Below are 23851 nucleotides of genomic sequence, written 5' to 3'. Positions count from 1 at the left end.
AAGTCGTGCAGCCAGGTAAGAAACTCAGACATCTTACGCTGAGCTCCAGGCCACCGGGGCAGTTACAACAACAATCTGCCGATGAGTGGCTGGAAGACCGGGGGACATATAATGTGTTGGGATGAGACGATTGTCGACAGGTGAGCAGAGCCGTGTCTAATTACAGCCTTCCAGAGCCACTAGCATGGCTATATAGACCCTTGTTCTACCTTTTTCTTTTATTTATTGTTTTCAGGGACATCAAAAGCGTAGGTCTCTTTTTCATCTCCTTTTGTTCATCTACACTACCCTCCTCTCTCTGACTCTCTCCAGGCTATCACACTCTATTAGCAGTGTTTGCTGTGCGTTGCCTTCCCCATCACACCTTCCTTCAGTACATTGACCACGGCTTCCTGCAGCTCACTGAGACCTTTGTGTCTCGGCTCATGAAAGGTACACACACACACACACACACACACACACACACACACACACACACACACACACACACACACTCTCAACAACTATTGGATGGATTGCTATTACATTTGGTCACTCCATTACTTTTCATCTGGTGCCACCATCTGGTCAATATTTCTATTTGTTCAATATAATGAAACACTAAATCAAATAATCATTGTAATAATAGTAATAGACATAATGGACATCGACAAACAACGGGACAATAAAACAAACATTTCATAGAGACGTTTTTATCTTGAAGTTGAAGAGGTCACACCACAGAGCTGTGACCTCTTGTAAACTTTTCACACATTAGACACATGAAATATGCAAAACACGTCTAATGTTGTTATCGTATGTACAGAGAGGTCAGAGGTTAAGGTTAGCTGCCATTGGAATCCAGTAAAAAAAACAATGATCTAGTTTATTTTGCTCGTCTCGGTGTGGATTTCATAGCATGGAAAGCACATTGTTCGAGGGCCAAACATCGTGACTTGGCAGTGAGATCAACAGAATCAGAATATAACTCTTGATCTTGTTGTAGTTTACATGCTTCCTTCTCATGAAGAGAAACAAACAAAGATCATTTAAAAGGACAGAGTCCAAAAGCTTTTGAACTTCAAAGTAAGAGAAAAGGAATGTTTCAGGACTTTGAAGTGAGAGGGTTCATGCGTCACTTCTCATCAGGGATTAATCAAATAAGTATACATCTATTTTAATGTCTACTATTCTATCCTGGGAAATTGGCCGGGCAGGTGTCCACTTTCTGCCTCATTACAAACACACACAAACATATACATTCCCGATCCAACCAGTCTTACTTCGCTCGGTTCCAGACTTCTGAAATGTTTCCCGTAACTCAGATTCTTTCAGCGATTTTCAGAACTGATGAAAACGACTGAATCACCAAAGACAGTGGGATTCATCCTCTTGGAATGTCTGCACAACACTTGATGATCCTTCCAATAGTTTTTGAGATATTTCAGTTTGGACCTAATTGATGCACGACCAGCCGACCTACATTGCCGTCTCTAGAGCTACGGCGTTAGCTTGGCTAATAACCTCTGCCGAATGAGGAGTTCAGGTACTTCTGGGGCAAAGAGATAAGCAGGTGCAGCGGCTGCAGTAATGGTGCCAATGTTTACAGTGTATCGGTGAAGAAAGTTTAGGATAGGAGTTGAATAGTTGAGGTGTTTTTTGCTCCTTATAACAATAAACCCTGAGACAGGTTGGATGCCGAGGTCATCCTAGATTAACTACAACTCCCAGAAGTTATCCGGGAACTGCTGGAGCGTGTTGCCGGGTCAAAAAGTCCTCTGCTCCGTTTCCTTTTCAAGTGGGCAGATATCACTGCAAGACAAAAAAACACACTTTCTGGGATATTTCTTAAAGCCAAAATAAGAAAGTCGGGCTGACTCAGAATCCTCTTGCTTGGGGGATCAGCATTGTTTTCCAAAACATTGTCTGTTTTCTATAGCAATTATAGCAATTCAGGATTTAGTTGATTTCATTTGCATTTATTTTACATGAATTGTCTCCAGAAAAAGAAAATAATAACTTTTCAATCCCATGTTTCCCTCCTTTTCAAAGGATTTTGAGCAACTCATTTGGATATACAAGTACAAAAAGAAGGTGTGACATTGCATTATTTCTCCTCCCCTGTGAGAGATCTCTGAAGAAGAGTAATTAGCACAATGTCTCCTCTTGTTTCCTTTTTCTCTGTGTTTAGATTTGGACAACAGTGATGCCAAAGAGAGACTGAAGTTCAGCATACTGAAGAGACTCCCTGAGGTACTTCTGCATGTGTCTGAGTGTGTGTGTGGCCAAACTGGAGATATTTACGAAGAGCCAAGAGTAGTTTGCCATCCAAATGATGACACGTAAAATGCCCATGGCCGGGCTGAAACTCTCAGCCAGTAAAACAATGCATGAGGCTGGTATAATTCCATCTTTTAGTGAGAGGGGTTCTATCCCCCAAACTTCCCATTTTGGTCCAATTAAGAGTTTGAAGTTATTTTAGTTCTCATCTCCCTCAAGCCAATCACAAAGCTCTCGTGTAACTGGCTGGTGTGTGTTTCTGTGTGTTTCTGTGTGTGTTTTTGGAGAGGGGAGTGTAGGTACTGAGTCTGTTTATGTGTATCCCTAAGTCTTGTGTAACCTCCACGTGAGTACAGAATATTTATTTTGTGTGTGTGTGTGTTGCGTCCACATTGTGCTCAGAGGAATGTCGATTGTTTCGTGTCTCTGTTCTGTTTCCCGCCCATCAGACCTTTGTTGGGTGAGTTTGGCAGATACAACACACACACTCGCACAGAGCTAGAAAAACAGGAGATGTTGGCAGACTCTAGGAAATTTGCATCTTGGCTAAACCCAGCACCCCCATAATTCTTATAATACGCATCTTCGGCCGTGGAATTCCAGTAAACTTTCATATTATACTTCACAGTTCTGCAGTAGTGAGTAAACAAGAGATAGGCTACGCTAGCTCTTTCGAAGTTCAAGCTAACTTTGTTATAAAGTGTTCCCTAAGTGGAGATTTAAAACAGTATTGCACCACATAAACTAGTTCTTACGTAAAGATTAGTTCTTTATTTACAAATATTTACACCCAGTAACTGCCAGTTGTAAATGCGCCATAGCTAACTGACTAAAATAGCATTAGCTTGCTAATATATGATCTGTATAGTTTAAAGAGTAAGATATTATGGAATATGGACGATATATTGGCCTGACGCTTGATTTAAATTCCGTATCAATGTGAATACCTCAAATAACAACATTTTATGCCAATAACATTTTCGCTACATGACCAAATAGCGTTAGCTTGGTTAGCATAATCAGATATTTCCAATGCTAAACTGCAAGAAAACTACAGAATACCATGTATTCCTGTGTACTGTACTGTAGTGTAGTTACATATTGCAATAACTATATTTAAAAAGGATTTGCAGTTGAGATTAATGTATAATTTAGGTAATAAATAGGGCTGCATGATATGAGGAAAATGCGATAACGTTGTTAGATATTAAAAACCATATTACTTGCGATAAATACACAGATATCTTCTGATATCTATGCTTTCAATAAACGGCTTGAATACAACAAATTGCTCCCTGAATTAGAAAAATGAAAGAAAAGTTTTTCCAACATCTTTTATCGAACAAATAAAAAGGTACCAAGAACAAAAGAATGAAAGTTATATTTTAAAGTGTAGTTTTCTACTGATACTCTATCGCAGTCTTTCCGCTTTGTGTTTATCTTACATTCCGATGATGAAAATTCCAAAAATATTTTAGCAGAAATGTTTTTTCTGCTTTTCTATCCCGTTTAACATCTCGCAACCCCTGTGTGTTACTTATAAGCATTGAGTCAGATTTCTCCTGAATCCCTCATTAGCAGTCAACTGCAATAATGGTTTTGAGCTCCAGTTGGCAAAATAAAGAGGGACAGATGTTTACTTGCTTCAGGGATTCATTTTTTTATGACAACATGAGCTACATGCCTAAAATGTCAACTCTGTTGTGTGTGTGTGTGTATGTGTGTGCGTGCGTGTGTGTGTGTGTGTGTGTGTGTGTGTGTGTGTGTGTGTGTGTAGCCTATGGACCAGAGGATCTACCATATGTGGGACCATCCTATCAGTTCAGCTTCGATCTCAAGAGATTATGTCAGAACTCTGCTGGAGAAACTCAACAAAAACAAGGTAACACAACAAAGTGTCACACATACTGCAGAGAGTACATACTGACATATACTTAAAGCCCTACACACAACATACAGCCGAGACTGATGAGAACGTCATTAGTTTCGCAGGTATAAACCACAGCTTTGGACTAATTAGCTAAAGAAATGACAAACAGTTGCTGATTCCAGCTCCTGAAATGTGAGGATGTAGCGTTTTATATCTTCGTGAATTCAAAATGTGTCGGTTTTGGACTGTTGGTCAGACAAGACAAGCTATTAGAAGGCATTGTCTTGGGCTCGGGGGAAACATGTGATGCGCTATTATCGCAATTTATGACAAAGAATCCTTGCAGCATCCTTTAAACATTTAAACTCCAGAAAATCTTTTATTCTGCAATGTTACACTTGCAGAAAAATGTCCTCCTGTCTGCCTTTCTTTATCAAATATGTTTTACCAGTGACCCCAGCTGTACAGCGAACACATCATCCTTCCACTTTGTGACGCTATTGGCCCATTTCAGTCAGCTAATTGACGAGCAGAGGCATTTTTGTGCAACGACAGATAAGAAAGTATGGCTGCCTAAAAAAGTTAAACTGCCGCCAACTTTATCCAGAAGAGGATAAGTGAGTTCAGGTGACAGGCTTTTTTTTGGGATCTGCTGCGGAATTGTTTTGACTGTGTGTATCCTGGAAAACCTGCAGAGTTGTGTTTTTGTTTTTTCTATCTCCTCAGGGATTTGCATTTACCGGCAGAGACAAGCCAGGCTTCAGACCTGAGTTTCTTCCTCTTACCTACCTGGCAAAAATACTCTCGGATATAGAGGAACAAGGTAGTGTGTGTGTGTGTGTGTGTGTGTGTGTGTGTGTGTGTGTGTGTGTATCCATCCTGGTTTAAATATAAAGGCCTTTGGAGGATTAAGACTAAGAATGTGTGTTATGGTCCAACTGCAAGGAAGGAAGGAAGGAAGGAAGTGTGTGGTGTTATATTCTTTATAAGAAGCCGTATCTCTCCATAACTATGTGTTGCAGCTCTGAACCCTTTCGAGGAGCAGGAGAACGTGGACGCCAGGTTCGTGGAGGAGACGGCTCTGAAACAGACACTAATACTGCTGGGCTTTGAGGAAAAATGAAACATGCGGAGGGGAGCGGGAGGGCGCCTCTACGGATGGATTGAGGGAGAAACAGATGAGGGGGAAAATGTGTTTGAGAGAAAAGTCATCATTGACTGGGCCTTGAGGATAAGTAACCGATGGATGGATGATGGAGGGACGGAGGGCGAGACGTGAAAGATGAATGGAGAGAGTGAAAGGCAGAGCGCTCATAAACAAAGCTCTCACTTTTTGATGATAGATTAGGGTGGGGTGGAAGGAAAGACGGATGGAGACGCCCAGAAAAGAAAGATGGAGGGGAGAATATGAGGCAGAATGGATGACATTGTCACCCTGATTTTTTTATGCTAAAAACTAAGGTGTACGAGGGACAATATGAACAGTACCAAAAACTCTTAACGCACTAGAGAACACGGTCAGATCTTCAGGTTGTGTTTTAATTCAATTTCAGGAAACATGCTTTTCAAATGTTTATTGAAAATCAATAACAGCAGGCAGCTTTTAATATGAATGGTAGTAGCAACAATTATTTCCATAACTTCTCCATTTTCCCCTCGTACAATTTATGAATGTCGATGTCAAGTACTTCAATCAGTATTTGTAAATCAAACACACTTGTTTTTTCCTCCCGTGCTTCCCGTCATGCCGCTGAACCCCATCAACTTGATTACATGCTGACACAAGCTGTGCAGACTGAGTGGTCAGTCAGCTGCCATGCATTCAATCTGATATCAACTCTGAGTCATACACAGTGTTTTCAGCTGAGAGGGGCCGAGGTATAACTCAGGGAGACTACCTGGCACATTTAAAATACACTACCTCCCCCCCAACCAGATATGTAGTTGTAAACTGAATGTACACATTAACATGGACTCTTACTCTTTATATACACTGATTGCTACTTTTTATGAAAACCATAGATTTTAACTGAGATGAAATAAAAATGGTTGAATCCGGAACAAAATGTGGGAAATTCACTGTTGGTTCCTGGCTGTCGAATGGACAATAAGGCCTCGGTGTCATTACCATCTGGGTATATTTTGAGGCTCGTGCTGGGAAGATACCTACAGTATGTGTGTGTTTTTATGCAAAGCTAAAGTTTTCTAATGTTAAACATTGTCTAAAGTGACCGTAGTAACTTAGGCTAGCTAAAATAGTCTTTAACTGGTTAAATTTGGATTAAAAGTGATACTCTTTAATTTTTTAAAGAAGAAATAAGACATTCTCAGTTCAGAAGATGTATTACCTTGATACATATAGATACATTGTTCTACATAATCCTTTGCCAAAGTTTGCTAAAGTTAAACATTGTCTAAAACTATTTAAAGAAAAGAACATAAAAGAACTAAAGTGAATAACTAAAATAGTCTTTAACTGGCACATGTTTGATTAAATGAGACACAAACATTCATAAGAAATAGTTAAAAACTAGCGTTTGACTTGATTCTGGATATTTCAACTTTATTCTCGAAATACGAAATCAAAAAAAGTATTGAAACCCAGCCCTACTAAATTTGAGCCCCAATATATTTAGGTGAACTTTAAAGTAACTATATATATATTTAAAAGTCTACAAAATGCTTTACAATCCATTAAATGGAACAAGACAGTAAAGAGTTAATGACAGGGCATTAGGACTTTAATTTATAAAGAAAAGAGTGACGCATTCAAAGGTCTGGTTTGAATATGGTGCCTGTGTGCCCTCAATCATGACTGAGCTCATACTGTAAGAGGAGAAATTCTTTGGAAGTGTATGTGCGTGTGTGTGAGACATGTGTTCATAATCTTTTTTATAGTGTCTGAATGTTGGCACCATCTGAGACTAAATACCGGAGATTATTTACATCTCATGTCGCACTTTGATTTGAGAAATTACAAAACATTACTCTTTGATAAAAAGGGATTTCGTAATCACTCGCGTTTCTTACGTTTACACACAAAACGTTTTGTAACATGAATTGTAAATAAAGAGATTTTTCTTTTCAAGTTCACTGTTTTTCTCGTACTTTTACGGAACATGGTGTTCAGAGAAGCTTTGTGGCACCGACGAGGCCTTGGCTCATGTTGTTTCCAGTGGATTTCCATCGAACACTGAAAGATTGAGAGCCAGTTACATTGTGGAGCTTTGAGATAAATTAGGAAATGATCTCAACTCGCTGTCAAATAGTTGGTAGCTTGAAAAGCTCTACAGACGAGGAAATAAACGCAGATTCTAAAGAAAACGTGTTTTGGACAGACTCAGCAGACTTCCACTGAAGTCAGGAAATAATGTCAGCATCAGTCACATTTAGGGAAGAACACACGCATCACGCTTGTTTTGCAATACTTAGATTAGATCAGCTCAAAGTTTTACAACGTCTCTTCTGGGGAATTCCTCTCTTAAATGTGAATAAAATCCCTCATTCCCCACCCTGTTGCCTCCTCCACACTCTGTTATGCAGTCGGTGTTATGTAGCCGGCTAATGAGCACTAACGGTTAGGGGCTATGTTAATCTGACAGCTCTCACTATTGGCCTGCAGTGGATGATCACACACATGCACTCACTTCACACAGGGCGGACAGGGCCGACTCAAAATCAGATAAACTCAACCTGCTGCCTTTTTGAACCTGAAAGAGGTTGGATAACAGTGTGTTCACCAACTGAGTTTACACCACTGGTTACCAGTGTTTTCTGTCTGACGCAGCCCCACATCCCTATCAGATTAGTTCAACTGTTTATCCTTTACTTTTAGCTAATTATTTTTTTAATTGTTTATCCATCACTTTAAACTGATTACTTTAACAGTTAATCCATTATGTTTAGCTAATTATTTCAGCTGTTCATCAATTACTATTAGCTAACTATTTAATTTACTTATCCAATATAGCCTATAGCTAACTGTTTAATCTTTTAATTTCAGGTAATCATTTAAATAATTCCCTAACACTAACATTAACCATTGCGAACTAGTTCAACTGTTGATCCGTTACTTTTAGCTAACTATTTTTAATTGTTATCCATCACTTTAAGCTAATTACATTAACAGTTAATCCATTATGTTTAGCTAGCTATTTCAACTGTTTCTCCATCATGTTAAGCTAATTATTTCAGCTGTTTATCAATTACTATTAGCTAACTTGTTCATTTCCTTATCCAATATATAGCTAACTGTTTAATCTATTTTTATTTAAACACTAACCACTAAGCATTGCTAACTATTTCAACTTTTGATTTGTTACTTTTAGCTAACTACAGTAGCCTATTTGAAGTGTTTATCCATTCATTTCAGGTAATTATTTCAATGATTTATCTATTATGTTTAAGATGATATTTTAAAAGATTTATCCATTAACCTGCAGCAAATTATTTCAACTGTTGAGCTAACTATTGTGATTCATGTGTGTGTGTGTGTGTGTGTGTGTGCAGTTAGCAGCTGGTAGCTTATTGTTCGTTGTGATTAATACATTTACTAAAGATCAATCACGGCAATTTGTAATTCTATTGGAATGTTTATTTTTCTCCTAAACTCAAATATGTGTTTATATTTTTTCACATTAATCAAGCTACTTATTGAGCCACCAACCGCAGAAGCACAATTTAGTGGTGAATCACTTGTGTACACAGATGGCCCTAACATTAACTACGTGTTTACAAGCTGCATATTGCGCTCAAGCCAAGTTCAGCAAATAGAACAACTTTCAGTACACTTGTAGAAGCTTCAAAGACAAAAGACTTTGTTTTTGATCACTAGTAACCTGTGACTCTTTTCCGACTGCCATTCCTCTTCATTTACATTCTCCTCTCTTTGTCATTCTCTAAGCTCTTTCATTTCCTGATACTGACTCTATATTTACATTGATCATTTCAGATATTAAGCAGGCACTCTTAGCCTGGTTTAGAGTTTAAACCCTCTTCCAATGTATTCATCAGCTGCAAGATTACAAGTGCGAGGGATGAAACGCCGAGACTCAAGAGTATATGCAGAAATGTTCCAGTGTCCCTGAGAAATTAAATTAGCCTAAAGAGAAAGGAAGACAAGGACAAACCTTCTGGGCTGTATTGGAGACGACGGGGCCCAGGTGCCTTCGGACGAGCAGAGACTGAGATATGCCATCAACCCGTCATTATGCCCGATTAACCTTGTTGTACACAATCCTATAAACATTCTGTCTTGTTTAATTTGAAATCTTTTTCACATTTATTTATTTTTTAGTTGTTTTTTTTTGGAATTTTTGTATCATGCACGAAAATGAATCTCTCACACACACACACACACACACACACACGTACGTTACATCTCCCCATGTCCTCCGTCTTTCCTTCCGCTCGCTTGCAGTATTTGGTGTTACTGCAAGCTAGAGCGTAAACAAGCTCTTGCCAGTAAATTAAAAAAAACTAAATTACAACCAGATGCAGTCCACAAGTACACTCTCACATGACTAAACAGCAGCGGTATGTTGGACACTGAGGACACAAACATACACAAGAAGAAGGAGCAAGGAGTGCCACAGAGGCGTGTGGACTGCAGATAGAAACACTGGAAAATATGTTTAAAATGTTTTAATGCTTTTAAATATCAGTTTAAATCTGAAGGGCACTGATGTGAACTGAGAACCAACACCCACAGGTTGAATACAGGTGCATTGTTTTCTATATCTCTAAGGGTTTGAGTGTTGGTTTGCGAATGTGTCTCATGTTGGCTCCCGGTTGGGAGGGTTTGAAGGGGGCATGGGCTCCGTAGGGTTTGGGCAGAGGGAGGGAGTCGGTCTGGGGGACGTATGCGTTGGGACGGGATTCAGCCGTGGTGTACTCTCCATTAGGCAACTGGGTCCACTCCTCTTCTTCAGCCAGCTGCGTGCGTGCGCGCACACACGCACACACACACACACACACACACACACACACACACACACACACACACACACACACACACACACACACACACACACACGCAGTTTTAATATTTGATGTAAATTGGCATGACATTGGACTAAATGGTTAGAATTTAATTTAATCATGAAAATGGAAGATTGCAGTTCATTTTTTTTTACATCTCAAGACAAATGCAAGGGCACCACTTGAATCACAAATACTGATTAAAGTTTGATACAGTATGTTTTTTTGTTTATTAACCTCAATAATGGAAAAAACACACTCCAGAGATTAGTGATACTAGAGATGCTCTGGGTTTGTTATTAATAGGATTTTGTTTCTTTTGGAATAAAATAATAGAAAGACACTGGAGCTGCACTTGTTCATCCATCTGACTGACAGGTTATGATGCACAGATGACATCAACACACCAACAGGCAGCGAAGTGCAGAACAACAACATCGAATCAAAGTGCTTTTTTTCCTAAAGGTAAAGTAAAGAGCTGGCTGCTGCTGGAGTTTTATGTATCATAAAATCAGATTTTTGTCAAAGGACTAAGATTATAACTGCTGTAACTAAATTATAATAATAAACTTTATTTGTATAGCGCTTCTCATACAGGAAATGCCGCACAAAGTGCTTTATAAGGGAAAATAAACATAGAATGAACATTAAGAGGGACAGAAAAACATAATTATTAATGAAAAATAAGATGGAAAATAAACTGAATAATAAAACATAACATTTTAATGATCTAATAACATGTAAACACCTCAATCTGATAGAAAAAATTGAATTATAAGAAACTGAATAAACTCACATGCTGTTATATGTTAACTGTCTATTAAAACTCAAATGTGGCTCATGGAATACTGACGGTGGCTGGCAAAATTGATTTGACCCAATATGGATGATGTATCAATTTGTAACCATGGCGGACTCCTGCTGAGAAAAAAAAACAACCTCTTCCAGTGTGCGCTCATCCTCATGACAGTCCTCCCTTTGACTTTCACCCCACAACAGCATGCAAATGAACTGTGCCTAAATCTCACTGAGACTTCAAAGAGATGGCGATTTTCTCATGCATATGAACAGTTTATCCGCTGGCATGTGATCTAAGGACTGCACACAAAACAAGGAGTAATGGCTTTGAATGCAAAAAAAAAAAGAAAAAAATTGCAGGAACTGCCAATAAACAAACAGAGGAAAAACCCATTCTCCTTATCAGGCTCACAGAACACATTTACACTTCAAGTAGGAGCTTGAAATGCATGATTATTAATGACTGCAAAAGTAGAAAAGAAATCTTAAATTAGACACGCTCACATTTCTGTGTGTGCAGGTTTCTTTCGATTTTTTGGTATTTTATTTGTTTGTTTTTTTATGGGCCGGCGGCTCCAAGCAAGAATACACTGGGTGAGAAAATAGAGCTGGGTATAACAGCAGACAGGCTGCAGACAGACTGATCCCTGCTTGTGTGCCTTTCTTGTGTAGACAACCTCGACTCCCATTTGTTTGCCAGCCTTATTGTTTGCCTTATTGCCCTGTTTGTGCATGTGGTGAAAACTACCTTATATCCTGTATCATGTCTGTCTGTGGACAGTTTCTATTCACCTCTCTATCCGAGTCTGTGCATGTTCAGCACTTTTGTCCCTCGGAACGTTAATCGATTCTTGCCCTGGCTCCACTTGTTTTTTCTTTGTCACTCTATCTTCTTTTCATGCCCCTCAGTACTTTAATCAATTTGTGACCAGTGATCTTTGTGTGTGTGTTTTCTTTACCCTCTCTCTCTCCTCTTTGTCCCTCCGTCTCCTCTTCTTGTCTCGTAGCATCCTCCTCCACTCCTTCTCTATCTCAGGGCATGGTGGCAGGCCCTGCTCCAGCTGCCTCTGGCACCTGTCCATCTGCAAACACAGGGGCAGTGCGAGAAGCATTCACTTTGTATTCCTGTCACCCCGTCCACTCTGCACTCTCCTGGCTCAATTCAATTCTAACTGCAGCCAGAAACAGATGGTCGTATTACTGTCAGAATTTGGGCAAAGTTATGCCTCTGCATTTTTTGCTTGTACTTGTGTCTGCGGTGCGCTGCAGGCATACATCAGCTGCAGGAGTTCTTCAGCTTATTAACACGCGTCTCTTGAAACATTTAGAAGGCTTCTGGGAAATCCTCTCATCTTAGTAGTTTAATCTTTTATTGAGACAGAGAACTGTGAGACTTTCTGTTCAAATGAGTGTCAGAATTTCAAAATGACGATTTTGCTCACAGCTTTTTCTCACCTGATCCATGGTCGTCGCTTATTTTCATCCTCCAACTCGACAGGAAAATATTGTAAAATAATGACAATATAACACTTATAATAGTGATAATATGAGTGGTTGATAGAATGAGTTGTTAATGGCAAATGTCAATCAAAATCAAGTAAAATGCATTGCCTGTTCACAATGAATGATCTTGCTGATCTTGCAGGATTTAATGTTGAAACTTCAAACATAATTTATGATTCTATATGATTAAAGTCAGTTCCTCTTTGTTAACTTATAGACGTTATAGATCAACGTTTTTTCGCTCTCGGTTTAATCTCACAGGCTTTGCCCTCAAAGTCATAATGTTACATTAAAGTGAAACTAATCAAAATGATATATTAACAATGGATCAAATTACACCAACTGGAGAAACCCAGTGAGAACTATGTCAGAGTATATAGCATGGCTATGCACATCTGCGTTTAGCTTGTGGATAAGCAGCAGTATAATAAATAAATACAGCAATTTTAAACAACAACCAAAGAATGTTACATGTAATATTCTTATTTGATAAGTAAGTTAAGACTATTTAAAGGTTACCTAACTGTTCTTTTTGGTAAGAGCAGACAGCAAGGTAATATTTCAACTTTACATGTAACTTAAATGTTAACAGCAATGGGACTTTTCTTGGTTGCTATGGATACGGAAGTTGCTAATGGAACGCTGGTGCTATGTTCAGTTTCACTTCTTCAATTTTACCACAATTTCTGTTTGTATGAATGCAGTTTACACTTTCTGGACCTCAACTACTACATTTATTGGCTTAATTAATAACCTGGAATTTTTATGGAATTTATTCCAAATGATTTGTTTCTCAAAATTGGTGGCCTGGAATTTCATTTATTGTGTATACAGTATACATAATGTAATATAATATTAGTAAACTCCCAATCAAATGGTCAAACTTTCATAGGCAGATGCTTTTGTCTTGGTTTCTCTTGGTTCAACATAACTTCTCACCGCATAGATATTATATTTGGTGTAAAACAGATTTTTTAATTAATTGTTTTAAATGATATAATTCTTGTTGTTCAGCTATTTGACTCAAGTGGTTGTACAACTACTCTCCACACACATACAATTTTTTTTTTAGAAAATTTAAATTCCCATAATCAATTAAGGAACATGCAATCGTATATGATGCTATTCTTTCTGGAAGCATAATACTGAGGGGCATTAACTTCTCGTGGCTGCTTGCTCACACTGTCAGTGTATCTGATACAGCTGAGGGTGGCTTGTGCTTTACAGCTGAGCAGCAGAATAATAACAGAACAGTTAGGGCTTTATTCCAAAAAGACATTGTCCTAATCCCATATTGGAATGGTATAACAGAAAATATGCCTTGGAGAAAAGAATGACCCTTGCCAAGTATTTTCTTACTAATAAAGTGAGAGAAGTTACGTTTAAATGCATTTTCAGGTTCTACTCAGAAAAATTAACCTTAAGAGACATAAAAATATAGTAAGTTACGCATGTTTTTAGCGCATAAAACTTTTTTTCTTAACCTTTCAAGGCGGGGAGTCGCACCCTGGTCAATGTCACACTCGATCCAGGCAGCCAATCAAATCAAGCAAGAGGCAGGCTTGTCTACTTTACCATTTCCTTCTTGTTTTGAGGCCGTGACGGAGGTTTAAGGAAAACGCAGGTGCGCATTGCTCTATGGGCCCCGTGGTTACGGAAGAATGGCAGAAGATCCGGGTAATTTTATACTCAAATGTCGAGCCACATTGGCTTAATACGCCGTTGAGCAACTTTCATAGGAATGAAAGCCCCGCCTCCAACGCTGCAGCCAGTTCTTTTAATACATCCATGGGTAGATGAGGTAGGAAAAGTGGGACAATCGCAAATGCAGACGAAAGATTTATATTAGCGTTAAATTACGATGAATTCACAACATTATCCAATAATAATAATAAAAAAACTAATATCCCCTCCTCATCCAATCGCACAGCAACAGCAAGAGCTTTACTTCTGCTTGAATCCATTTTTTTCGCCTGGGTGAGCTCGCACCACCCTGTTTTGGCTGACACGCTTTACAAGGTGTTTTTGAAGCAGCGACGTGTCTCTGTGTGATCGGGGCCTTACACAGTAAACCTTACGGTGGGATTGCTTTAGTCAAACATCACAGAGTCAGCAGATACAAGAAAACTTTAACTGTGAATGCTCAGCAACCATTGCTAAATATTAATCCTGAATCCCTGGTGATGTGTTAGCACAAATACATTTTCTGTTTCTTTCATTGACATTTTATTATTATGAACCCCTTGCAATTTCTTAAAATGAAAATTATTATTGAATATTATTTTGTCTCTGTTTGGCAGCCTCTTGATTTGTTTTACTCTGCAAATAAGCTAAATAAATGGGGGGGGGGGGGGTTCGCGGTGAAAGATGGCACACAGCGAGAAATCATTGCTGAGTCACTTCTCGCTCTGTTCGATCGCGGTCAGTGGAGAACGTCAGGAACAATAGGAAAGACAGTGGGAGGCTGATGGGAGAATGTGCGCCAAGAATCACAGTGTTGTGGGTGCATAGTATGTGCTGGGAGTGACTGTAACCTGGAACTCTTTCTCTTTAATCTCTTGTTGGAGAGACAAAGCAGCAGCTTGCTTCATGGAAAGTTCTGCAGCGACGGCCATCATGCGGTGGTTGCTGTCGATTACGTGAGTTCGGATCTCGTTTAACTGGAGGAAGACAAAACGCACGCACGCACACACACACACAGATTAGATTACATTGATACCGACAAATTCTCACTCCTAACATGTCAAATACTGACACTTGGTCAGTGGTTGTACGCTTCCAACTATGATGCTCTAGGTTCCCCTCTGGCGGGCAGTTTTGGACATAAGGGACAGCGTAGTAACCGCTCGTTACATGCATATAGTTCAAACGTAGGTTTAACTTAGGTTTTAGGTTTACTTACGCAACAAAACTACTTGGTTAGGTTTAGTAAAGGTTTGTGATTTGGAAAGACAAAAGTAAGCGGCCTTCTGTGTTTGCCTTATGATTCCATATGATTTGATTCAGATCTGTCTGGACGCAAAATGATGATGGCGTACATTTAATTACAACGCCATATGTATCTTTCCTTAATATCATTACGTGTTTCAACAAGTTATTACATGTAATGAAGTTTGTTCTTCTGGCTATTTATAGTTGGTGCAAGCAAGTGAAATACAGACAGCCAAGGAGAGAGACTGTAATGCTCGGTGAACTCCTTAATGCCCACTCGGCATGCTCCTCACATGGAGCGCACATGCTCGTCAAACATCGAGCGAGTGTGTTGGTGAGAGAGACACACAGAGAGGTGAAGGACTGACTGTGAGTTATTAGGTGAATGATATAACAAGTGTCTTTGCATGTGTGTGTTAATCTGAGTGTGGGAGTGTAGTCTTCTGTCTGTTTTGTTCTCGCCGTGTGTGTACATTAGCTAAGCCTTCTCTCTGTCCGTGTGCAAGTGGATCTTGCTGTCTACCTTCTTTGCCAGTGAGAGTCTGTCCTGTTGGCAGTTCTCAGCCTGCTCGCTGAGTGGCTTGGAGAGCCGGGTCACCTGGTCCACCAGGAGCTCTTTTTCCAGCGACTGCCTCTCTTGTTTGGCGAGATTCAACTCCAGCTAAATGCGTAACGAAAGACACAATGATCACGGTCTTTTCCAATGAATTTGTGTCATAAAAGAGAGAAATGAGAGAAAAAATTACCTAAATTAATTAATCGCATAATATGTAATTGTCTGCCACTAGGGGCCCCTCATCTAAAACAGTTAGGTAGCGTGGGATCATGGGAGTTGTTGTCTTCACCACTATTGCAGTCAGCTTCTCAGGGTTAATAACACACAGAATAAAGCAGTTTTACATTAAAAATCAGTGTTTAACCGGTTGACAATGAACGACAGCTAACGTTTGCTCATCTTGTTTCTCTCATACATTAACATTAAAATCATTATTTAAAAATGACCATGATCTAAAAAAGAGAGTATCGTAAAACTGGTTAAAAATACAATTTATGACAGCTTCTGGCAGACAATCACAGATATGACGCTATTACAGGCGACCAAATTAAACGTACCTTGATTAAAATGACAGTTTGAAAATTGTTGGAAACATTTGACATAATGTAAGTACACAACTCAACAAAATATATAACACAGGTCTAGTCGTTTTGACATTCAAATGTGGAAATGTTATACTTTCGTGTACCTTTAAGTTGATACCGTGCACGGGGCTGGATTGCATGCTAATGTGCAATGTTTGCACACACAAACACACATATAAACACTGTAATATTGTTGTATACCTGCTCAATGTCCTTGACCAGTTCTGCAGTTGAAGGGTCTTCGCCTTTTAGCTCCTTATAATCAACCGTGCGATTCAGACCTTCCAGTGTCTTGTCTCTGGCTTCGGACAGCTGAGAGAATTAGACACAAAAACAAGTTGACACGGTGTAAGCCACACTGTGCGTACAATAAAGGCCTATATTATACTGCAAATAAATACTAAATACTCCCACAACAGCACACTTCACATAGATGAACAAGTAAACAACATGAAAAGAAACCCATCTAGAATCAGTCAGCTACTGTCTGTGTTTCAGATCCTTATTGCACTGGGGATTTAAAAACCCCAGCTTAAGATATTACTGAGCTGAAGTTAATGTAGTGCCTACAGTATACGGGAGCTACTTCACACTAGGTGACAAGTAACTGGAAAAGTGTTATAAAAGAAAACACAATTTAAAACAGCGGCAGACCTAAGGGACAGTTTCTTGTAAAAACATAAATAATATTCTGACGTCCCTCAGGACAGCAGAAATAGAAAGGGGATGCAAGGACACACAAGAAAAGCACAAAGAAGATGAGTTGAAAGAGCGCAGAGGGACAAAAGACAGACAGGAGGACAAGAGAAGACATGGAAATGAAGTAAGAGGACAGCAGAGGCATTTTAGATTCAGGCCTTTGGCTTGATCTGAAACAGCTGCAGTTAGTGAGTGAGGAGTAAAATATGTAGTTCTGACATGATTTATTGATTAACTGTTTAGAGGAATGACATTTACATCTAATACATTAATTAAAAGTACCCTGTTGAGTTTTTGGATCGCTAGTACTTTCAATGATTATTAACCTGGAGAAACAGCCAGTTCAATGTTAAGTTGTTTGTTCAGGCTTCGTTCCAACACAAACATGTATCTTAGTTGTAATTCTAGTGGAGATCCCAAGTTTCGAAAGTTACCAAAATATGTCTGTCTGAATAAAATGTTTATAAGAGGTCTAGACTACTTCTATTTGACGGAACAGGAAACCAAGAAAATATTGTGTCTCGTACATACACTTCATACCATGACGGGTTGGCTGATACAAAATATAATGTAAATGTGATACATGTGGAACTGGAACAAGCTGGACGCTGCAGAGAAGATGAGTTGCATTTCATTACAAGCTGCTTCTGAGTTGTTGTTCGGACTCGAGGCGGCGTTAATCAGGAACAAATGTTTCCGTTTTATTCAGATGCTACATGAATTCAGCACTAATGCCCTGTCTTGCAACGTTAACGAAAGCGAAACATAATGTGTGCATCTGCACCGTGAGTCGGATCCGCTCCAAAAATGTTCCACCAGGTTTCATGAACATTGGCCAGTAGTTTACCGTAATCCTTCTGACAGACAGAAAGACCGATCCGAAATCACAACCTTCTAAAATTTGAAAGAAACCGCCTTATAAGCGCAGTGCTAAGCTAGCCAGCCATTAGCTCGCTAGTGGGGGGTCACATAGGGACTCATATGCACCAACATGCACGTAAACAAAGCAAAGAGAAACTCGGATTACAACACATTAAAAACAATTGTTTGCTGCTTTATTAATGCTCTGAATGTCGTATAACTTTTAAAGGTAACTAAAGAGGGGAAATGAAAAGGGGTTAATTGAATAAACTGCTTGCTTTGACCAACAGTCCCCAGATTTAAAGTCTCTGGGATTCGCTCCAAACAGCTTTAGTACATTTTCATGAAGAGGATGTGTACTCGTAGCTGCACGTGGATTCACCTGCTAAATCTGTTTCACGCAGAGCAGATGGTTTTCTACATTAAATCTACTATTTAATGTAGATTATAGAGACAAAGACAAATAAGGAGACAAGTGGCCTCTTCACCTGAGCAGGGACCGGAGATGGAAATGAGCAATTAAAGTAGCTCTAGTATCTCAAGAGGGAAGTTAAAGCAATAACACTATTACAGCAAAAATAAAGGTAGTCTATATATAAAAACATATGACAGCTGAGATGATCAAGGAACCATGACAGGGAGCATAAAAAGGACGTAAGCAGAAAATAGAAAGGAGGGAAAAAAACGCAGATCAGATGACAGAAGAAAATAGACAATATTGAGAAGTGAGGATAGAGGCGGCACAACGAGAGGAGTGGGGAGGAAATGTTGTACACAGGGGTCTGACCTGCCAGGATCTGGCTTATGAAACAGCGGCGTCTCTCCACTCAACCATACAGCGTGTGTCCGTACACGCACCTGTGCATGTTTACGTGCCTGCATCTAATGCGAGAGATTACGTGTCGAGCCTCGAAAGACAGCGTAGAACAAAGTGATGATTCCCATTTCCCCCTCCCTTCCTGGAGGAGATTAATGAAGCCTCTACACACAGACAGTGAGTCTGATTCAAACAGACTCAAGTGTTCAGCGCTCCCTCGATGTCACATGACTCAAGTTTTCATTTATTAGTCTGACTGATTAGCCGAGGTGTTTGTAAGGGCTAAAAGTTACAGATGCTAACTTTTAGGGAAGAAAAAGTTGAGAGGTCAACACGGAAATATGTGAAAAGCAGAGAAAGAGATGAGAGTGGAGCAGATGTACATGGACAGACTGATAAAAGGCTGACAGATAGAGGAAGATAAAGTGAAGTCCAGACAGCATGAAGTCCAGATTGAGGAAAGGTAGGATGCGAAAGCAGACAAGAAAGACAGAATCAGAGGAAGACAGGAGATGCATAGACACAGGAATTGGGGCTGACATTGTCAAAATCACACCCTTCTGGAGAATACTAAAATTGAAATGTCTTCTTTTGGTGTGAAAAATGTGCCACTTATTATGTAGATGTCCAATCAGCAATGCATTCCTCAGTGCGTGCTATATTGAGTTAGAAAGCTTAATGGGCTGGCATTGCCTTCATGTACCAGGATGCATTGCGCATAAGCTTCACTGGCGCACGACCTCCAAATCCTTCCAAAACCCTGTAGCTTGAGGTGGGCGTCTCAAACAGCTGAGCACATAAAGCTTAGAAAGGTGTCTCAAATCATTTACTCTTCGCTCTTTGGTGTTTGCTGCCTTGATGCAGCAGCTACAGAAAGAATAGGAAGGAGGGAGTAAGTGTGAGCTACCACCGAACACCGACAGATGTTGAACACTGCAAACTGCGGCTCCTTTATTTAGTACCGAGATTGTTTAGAAGTCCAACTGCTGATAATTCTTTACCAACATTATCAGCATGTCAATGTCTACATGTGGAAATGTTTTGTTCTTCAAAGTTCTCCCTTCAGGAACTCAGAATAAATCCTCTGCGCTTGAGTTGACTAGAGTTCTGATTTGGACGAGTGAATTGTAAAGAAAGGTTGCTGCATTAGAGATGTTTTAATTTATTTCAAAGCTTTCAAATGAACGAAAATGAACTTTTCAGACCGCGTTAGAATCTGTAAATACCCGTCTGAGACAAGTGTGGGCCCGGTCCTCACTTTAGAGTCTGATTGATCTGTGTTCTGTCCTCATATGTAACCACTCTAAACCATTTAAATACTACATGATGGATGGCACACAGCGCGTCTCTGTCACTCCCCACTCACCGCTCTTCAATCAATCTGCTTTTTTCTGTGTTGTGCCCTCGCTCTTAACATTTTTATGCCCGCCCTCCTCCTCCTGTTTGTCTTTCTCTTTGCATTTATCTGTCTCTGTGTCAGTGTCTCTGTTCTGCCTGCCTCACTGTTTTCTTCATCCGACTGTCACAAAGAAGCGTTGCTTTCTTGGCTCATGAACGCTGTAAAGCATTATACGTGTGGACAGCATCCACGCAGAATACAATTTGCATGTGATTTACATAATTTCCGCTCCGTTAGTAGTTAGCATGATGGCTTAAAAAGCCACATAATAGATGGCACACTGCATGCTTAACAGTATAATAATAATAAAGATAAATAATGACCTTATTTATATACCACTTGCCAAAATTAGGCTCCTCGCAATTAAAACGGATAAAAGACAAAGAGGCAGATCAGTAAAGCAGCAAGGTCAGTAAAGTAAAACAGCGCCAAAATCATAATCATAATAAGGTTATGTAAGGTTAATTAGCAGAACATGTGAGCAGAGGAGCTGAACTAAAGCTTTCATAAGCCAGAAAATAAGGAATAAATTATGAAAATGTGCATTTTAATTTGGCTTCTATATAAATATTTGACAGCGGGTCATATTAGTCCTAAAGGAACATTGCTGTGGAGGAAACTAAGTCAGCTGTTGGATTTTCTTTGAGTGAGAGTACGACCTGCAGCGGGGCGGATTCTGGGGATTTAGAGATAAAAGAAAACTCATTTACAACCTTGCGAACAACAACATGCTTTAAATCATAAAAACAAGCTTCAGGATTGAAAAGAAAATACTTAAAATCAATAAACAATGCAAACACAATGTCAGATAAAGCAACAGGGATAAAAAAAAAAAACCCATTAATAGTTAAGGGGTATAAATTAGATTGTGGGAAGAAGAGATTTGAAGGATGATATTGACTGAATTCCTCAGGCAAATCACTCCACAGCCTTGAAGACCTCTGACAACAAAAGCCCTCACTTTCGCTCTCTGACTGGGATACAGGTATAATAGTTATACGGTACGATAAGGTTCCTGCCTGCAGAGGACCTCGGGCTAAATCAAGGCTCATACAGTAAATCAATTAAAAGGATAAATGGGCCACACATGACCTTAAAAGTAATCAGGCTGTTCGTACTTATACCTTCAAAAAGTCATATAGAATTGATCTGTAATCGGAATCCTGAGCCGGGACAGTTGACGTAGTGTAAAGAGCACCAAAGTTTACGTATGAAGGATGTCGGGTCAAACACACACAGGACTATTGGTGTCACCTGTGAAACCAGAAGTCAATGTTGACGTGTTACATGACACAACCTTCGTACTTAAGGGTCAGGGTTAGGGTTACGCCAAGACACATCTGTAAGATACAGAACATACGAAACATGTATGAGGATACGTTGAAGTATTAAGTGACTGCGTATGATTTGGAGTTAACACCCCAACAGTAAATATAAGCAGCCAATGTAAAAAATATTGTTCTTAATGTTAATAATAGTCAATGCAAATAAATCTGCCGTGGGAATCTTACTGCTGATCCCACAAAAACACGTCATGGACTACCATCGTGACTCCATTCGGCATACATCCCAACTTATCTAAAGACCTTCCTGAGTTAGAAAGCTGGATATTCATATTCTTGGCTATTTAGGCTGCAGTCTGAATAGAAGTCCACCCAATTAGAATAACAGTCAACTCATAGTATTTACCAGCTTTTTCCTGCTTTTCTCTACACCTGTCTCATACATTCACTCGCACACATCTATCCAGACACGATTCACTGCGGGTTTCCCCTTGGTAATAAGTCCCAGACAGGTTGAACAAAGATTTAAGAGCGGTACAGAACAATATGACTCACCACCGTAGGGACAGCGCAGTATGTCATCAGCCCCACCCTGTTGTAAACCCTACTCCCTTACCGACTGTGTGTGTGTTCTACAAATACATCTCTGTCCGTATGCTGGCGATACTATGTGTGCATGTGACTTTGTACAACTAGTGATTAGAGCACTGTTGAACAATATTGAGTTGTTGCTGCACGGGTATTATCAGCAAGTTTACAAACACTGCGCTGATCTCAGCGTGTGCGCCGATGCCTGTGCACCTGTATGTGTGTGTGTTTGAGATGTCGACGTGCCAGCGACTCATAAACAAGTAGTAAATTCAGAATCCAACACCAAACCCTGTTTACTTTGCAGCAATTAAAATTCTGCAGAGCAGATAAAAGCCTCAGAGTATATTGAACTTCAATAGTCTCACAGATGGCCCGATCTATCTTTGTCAAAATTTCCCATCAAAGGGAGGAGGGGGGGTCCATCTGCAATGAGCAGATAAACTGGTCACAGATGAATACAAATACACAATATATATAACAAAATTGACAGCAAGGCAGTTGCCTGGAAATTGAATTCGCAAAGAGAATGAATTCACGGGGAGAATAAATTGCGCTGGCAAGCTTCCTGCAATAGGAGAGACCCGAGTGATTCATTTTCTGTACCCAGGGGCTGTATGAGGGAAAACAGTGAAATAGAAAATGATTGGCTATTTACACAAAGAAGAGAAGGAGATATATAGAATGAGTGGATGGATGAATGAACAAACAGATTAACTGATTCACTAATGAGTGATGCAACTGTTGATTGTTGGAAAGTTCCAGAGGTTGCATGTGAAACAAACAAACAAGACTCGAGAGTCTAAAGCCATGCTAGCAGCTGCAGACGATGCTAACATGTTGAGCAGGTTGACCTTCTTCATCACCTTACACTGTGTCTCAGTTTGCGGTCTTACGTACTGAGATGTTGAGTGTGGAACACTGGACATTTCTCACCCTAATTGGCTATGCAAGCGGAAGGGGAGGGACCAAACTTGTGAAAATGGTGGCAGAGAAAGCTACAGAGGTTGCGGTTGCTCCGATGAACACCGGAATACATTTAATACAATTGTGAAGTGAGCAAACAAAGTTGCAGATATTTTTTGCTCTGTCCGGTAGCAATTTGCGGTCAAATGTTGCTACGATGGCGAAATTCCCACACTACTCCCTAACCATGTAATACATGGAAGTGATCTCAATGGTTTAGTGTGTTAGCATTCTAACACTAGCAACATTAGCACAAAACTCATCGTACAGCTGAGCTTATGGGAAGGTTATTAGCTTTCCAGGTATATGGTTATGAAGCAAAATATTGGACACATTTTTTGACCTAAAGGAAGGGCTAAATCCAAAGTTTAGGGATCACTAATGTTATTATTACAATGTATCCTGAGGGGGACATGAATATCTTTACCAAATATCATGCCAATCCGTCCAATATTTGTTGAGATTCTTCACTGAAAACCACACATTTCAACCTCATGTTGGCGCTAGAGGAGAAGTCAGGTGATCATCAAAGTCAGTAGGATTTTACCTCCGGGGATCATGAACGCCTCTGCAAAATTTCATGGCGATCCATCAAACGGCTGTGAAGAAATCTTAGTCAGAACCGAAGTGATGGAGCTACCGACCGACTGACAGTCATTGTCAGACATGCTGCTAGCTAGGAATGTACTGTATGTGCAGTTCAAATGCAAGGTCAGTCAGAAAAGGAAAAAAGAATGAGAGGAAAAAATGTGTGAAAA

General features: G+C 39.7%; 2 protein-coding genes across 6 annotated transcripts in view; one reads left to right on the top strand and one right to left on the bottom strand.

The window, feature by feature from the left end:
• gsap (gamma-secretase activating protein) overlaps nt 1-7217 on the top strand; it is a 32646-nt gene extending 25429 nt beyond the window's left edge. For 3 of the 4 annotated variants that reach the window (XM_029461743.1, XM_029461742.1, XM_029461744.1), the window contains 5 exons: nt 313-432; nt 2171-2232; nt 4037-4141; nt 4856-4952; nt 5152-7217. In XM_029461743.1, the coding sequence (XP_029317603.1) occupies nt 313-432; nt 2171-2232; nt 4037-4141; nt 4856-4952; nt 5152-5252 (485 nt within the window). In that variant the 3' untranslated portion in view covers nt 5253-7217. Of the gene's footprint in view, nt 1-312; nt 433-2031; nt 2074-2170; nt 2233-4036; nt 4142-4855; nt 4953-5151 lie in introns of those variants that run through there. The other variant, XR_003834539.1, reaches the window with a different exon arrangement.
• Nucleotides 7218-9757: 2540 nt separating this feature from the next.
• Nucleotides 9758-23851, bottom strand: part of ccdc146 (coiled-coil domain containing 146) — a 51653-nt gene continuing 37559 nt past the window's right edge. For both annotated transcript variants that reach the window (XM_029461580.1, XM_029461579.1), the window contains exons 19-23: nt 16682-16792; nt 15864-16001; nt 14944-15069; nt 11866-11988; nt 9758-10063 (exon numbers count right to left, since the gene is read on the bottom strand). In XM_029461580.1, the coding sequence (XP_029317440.1) occupies nt 9863-10063; nt 11866-11988; nt 14944-15069; nt 15864-16001; nt 16682-16792 (699 nt within the window). In that variant the 3' untranslated portion in view covers nt 9758-9862. The remainder of the gene's footprint in view (nt 10064-11865; nt 11989-14943; nt 15070-15863; nt 16002-16681; nt 16793-23851) is intronic.

Source organism: Cottoperca gobio, chromosome 23 (assembly GCF_900634415.1).
Source record: "Cottoperca gobio chromosome 23, fCotGob3.1, whole genome shotgun sequence".
Taxonomy (NCBI): domain Eukaryota; kingdom Metazoa; phylum Chordata; class Actinopteri; order Perciformes; family Bovichtidae; genus Cottoperca; species Cottoperca gobio.
This window is presented reverse-complemented; position numbering and strand designations above follow the sequence as displayed.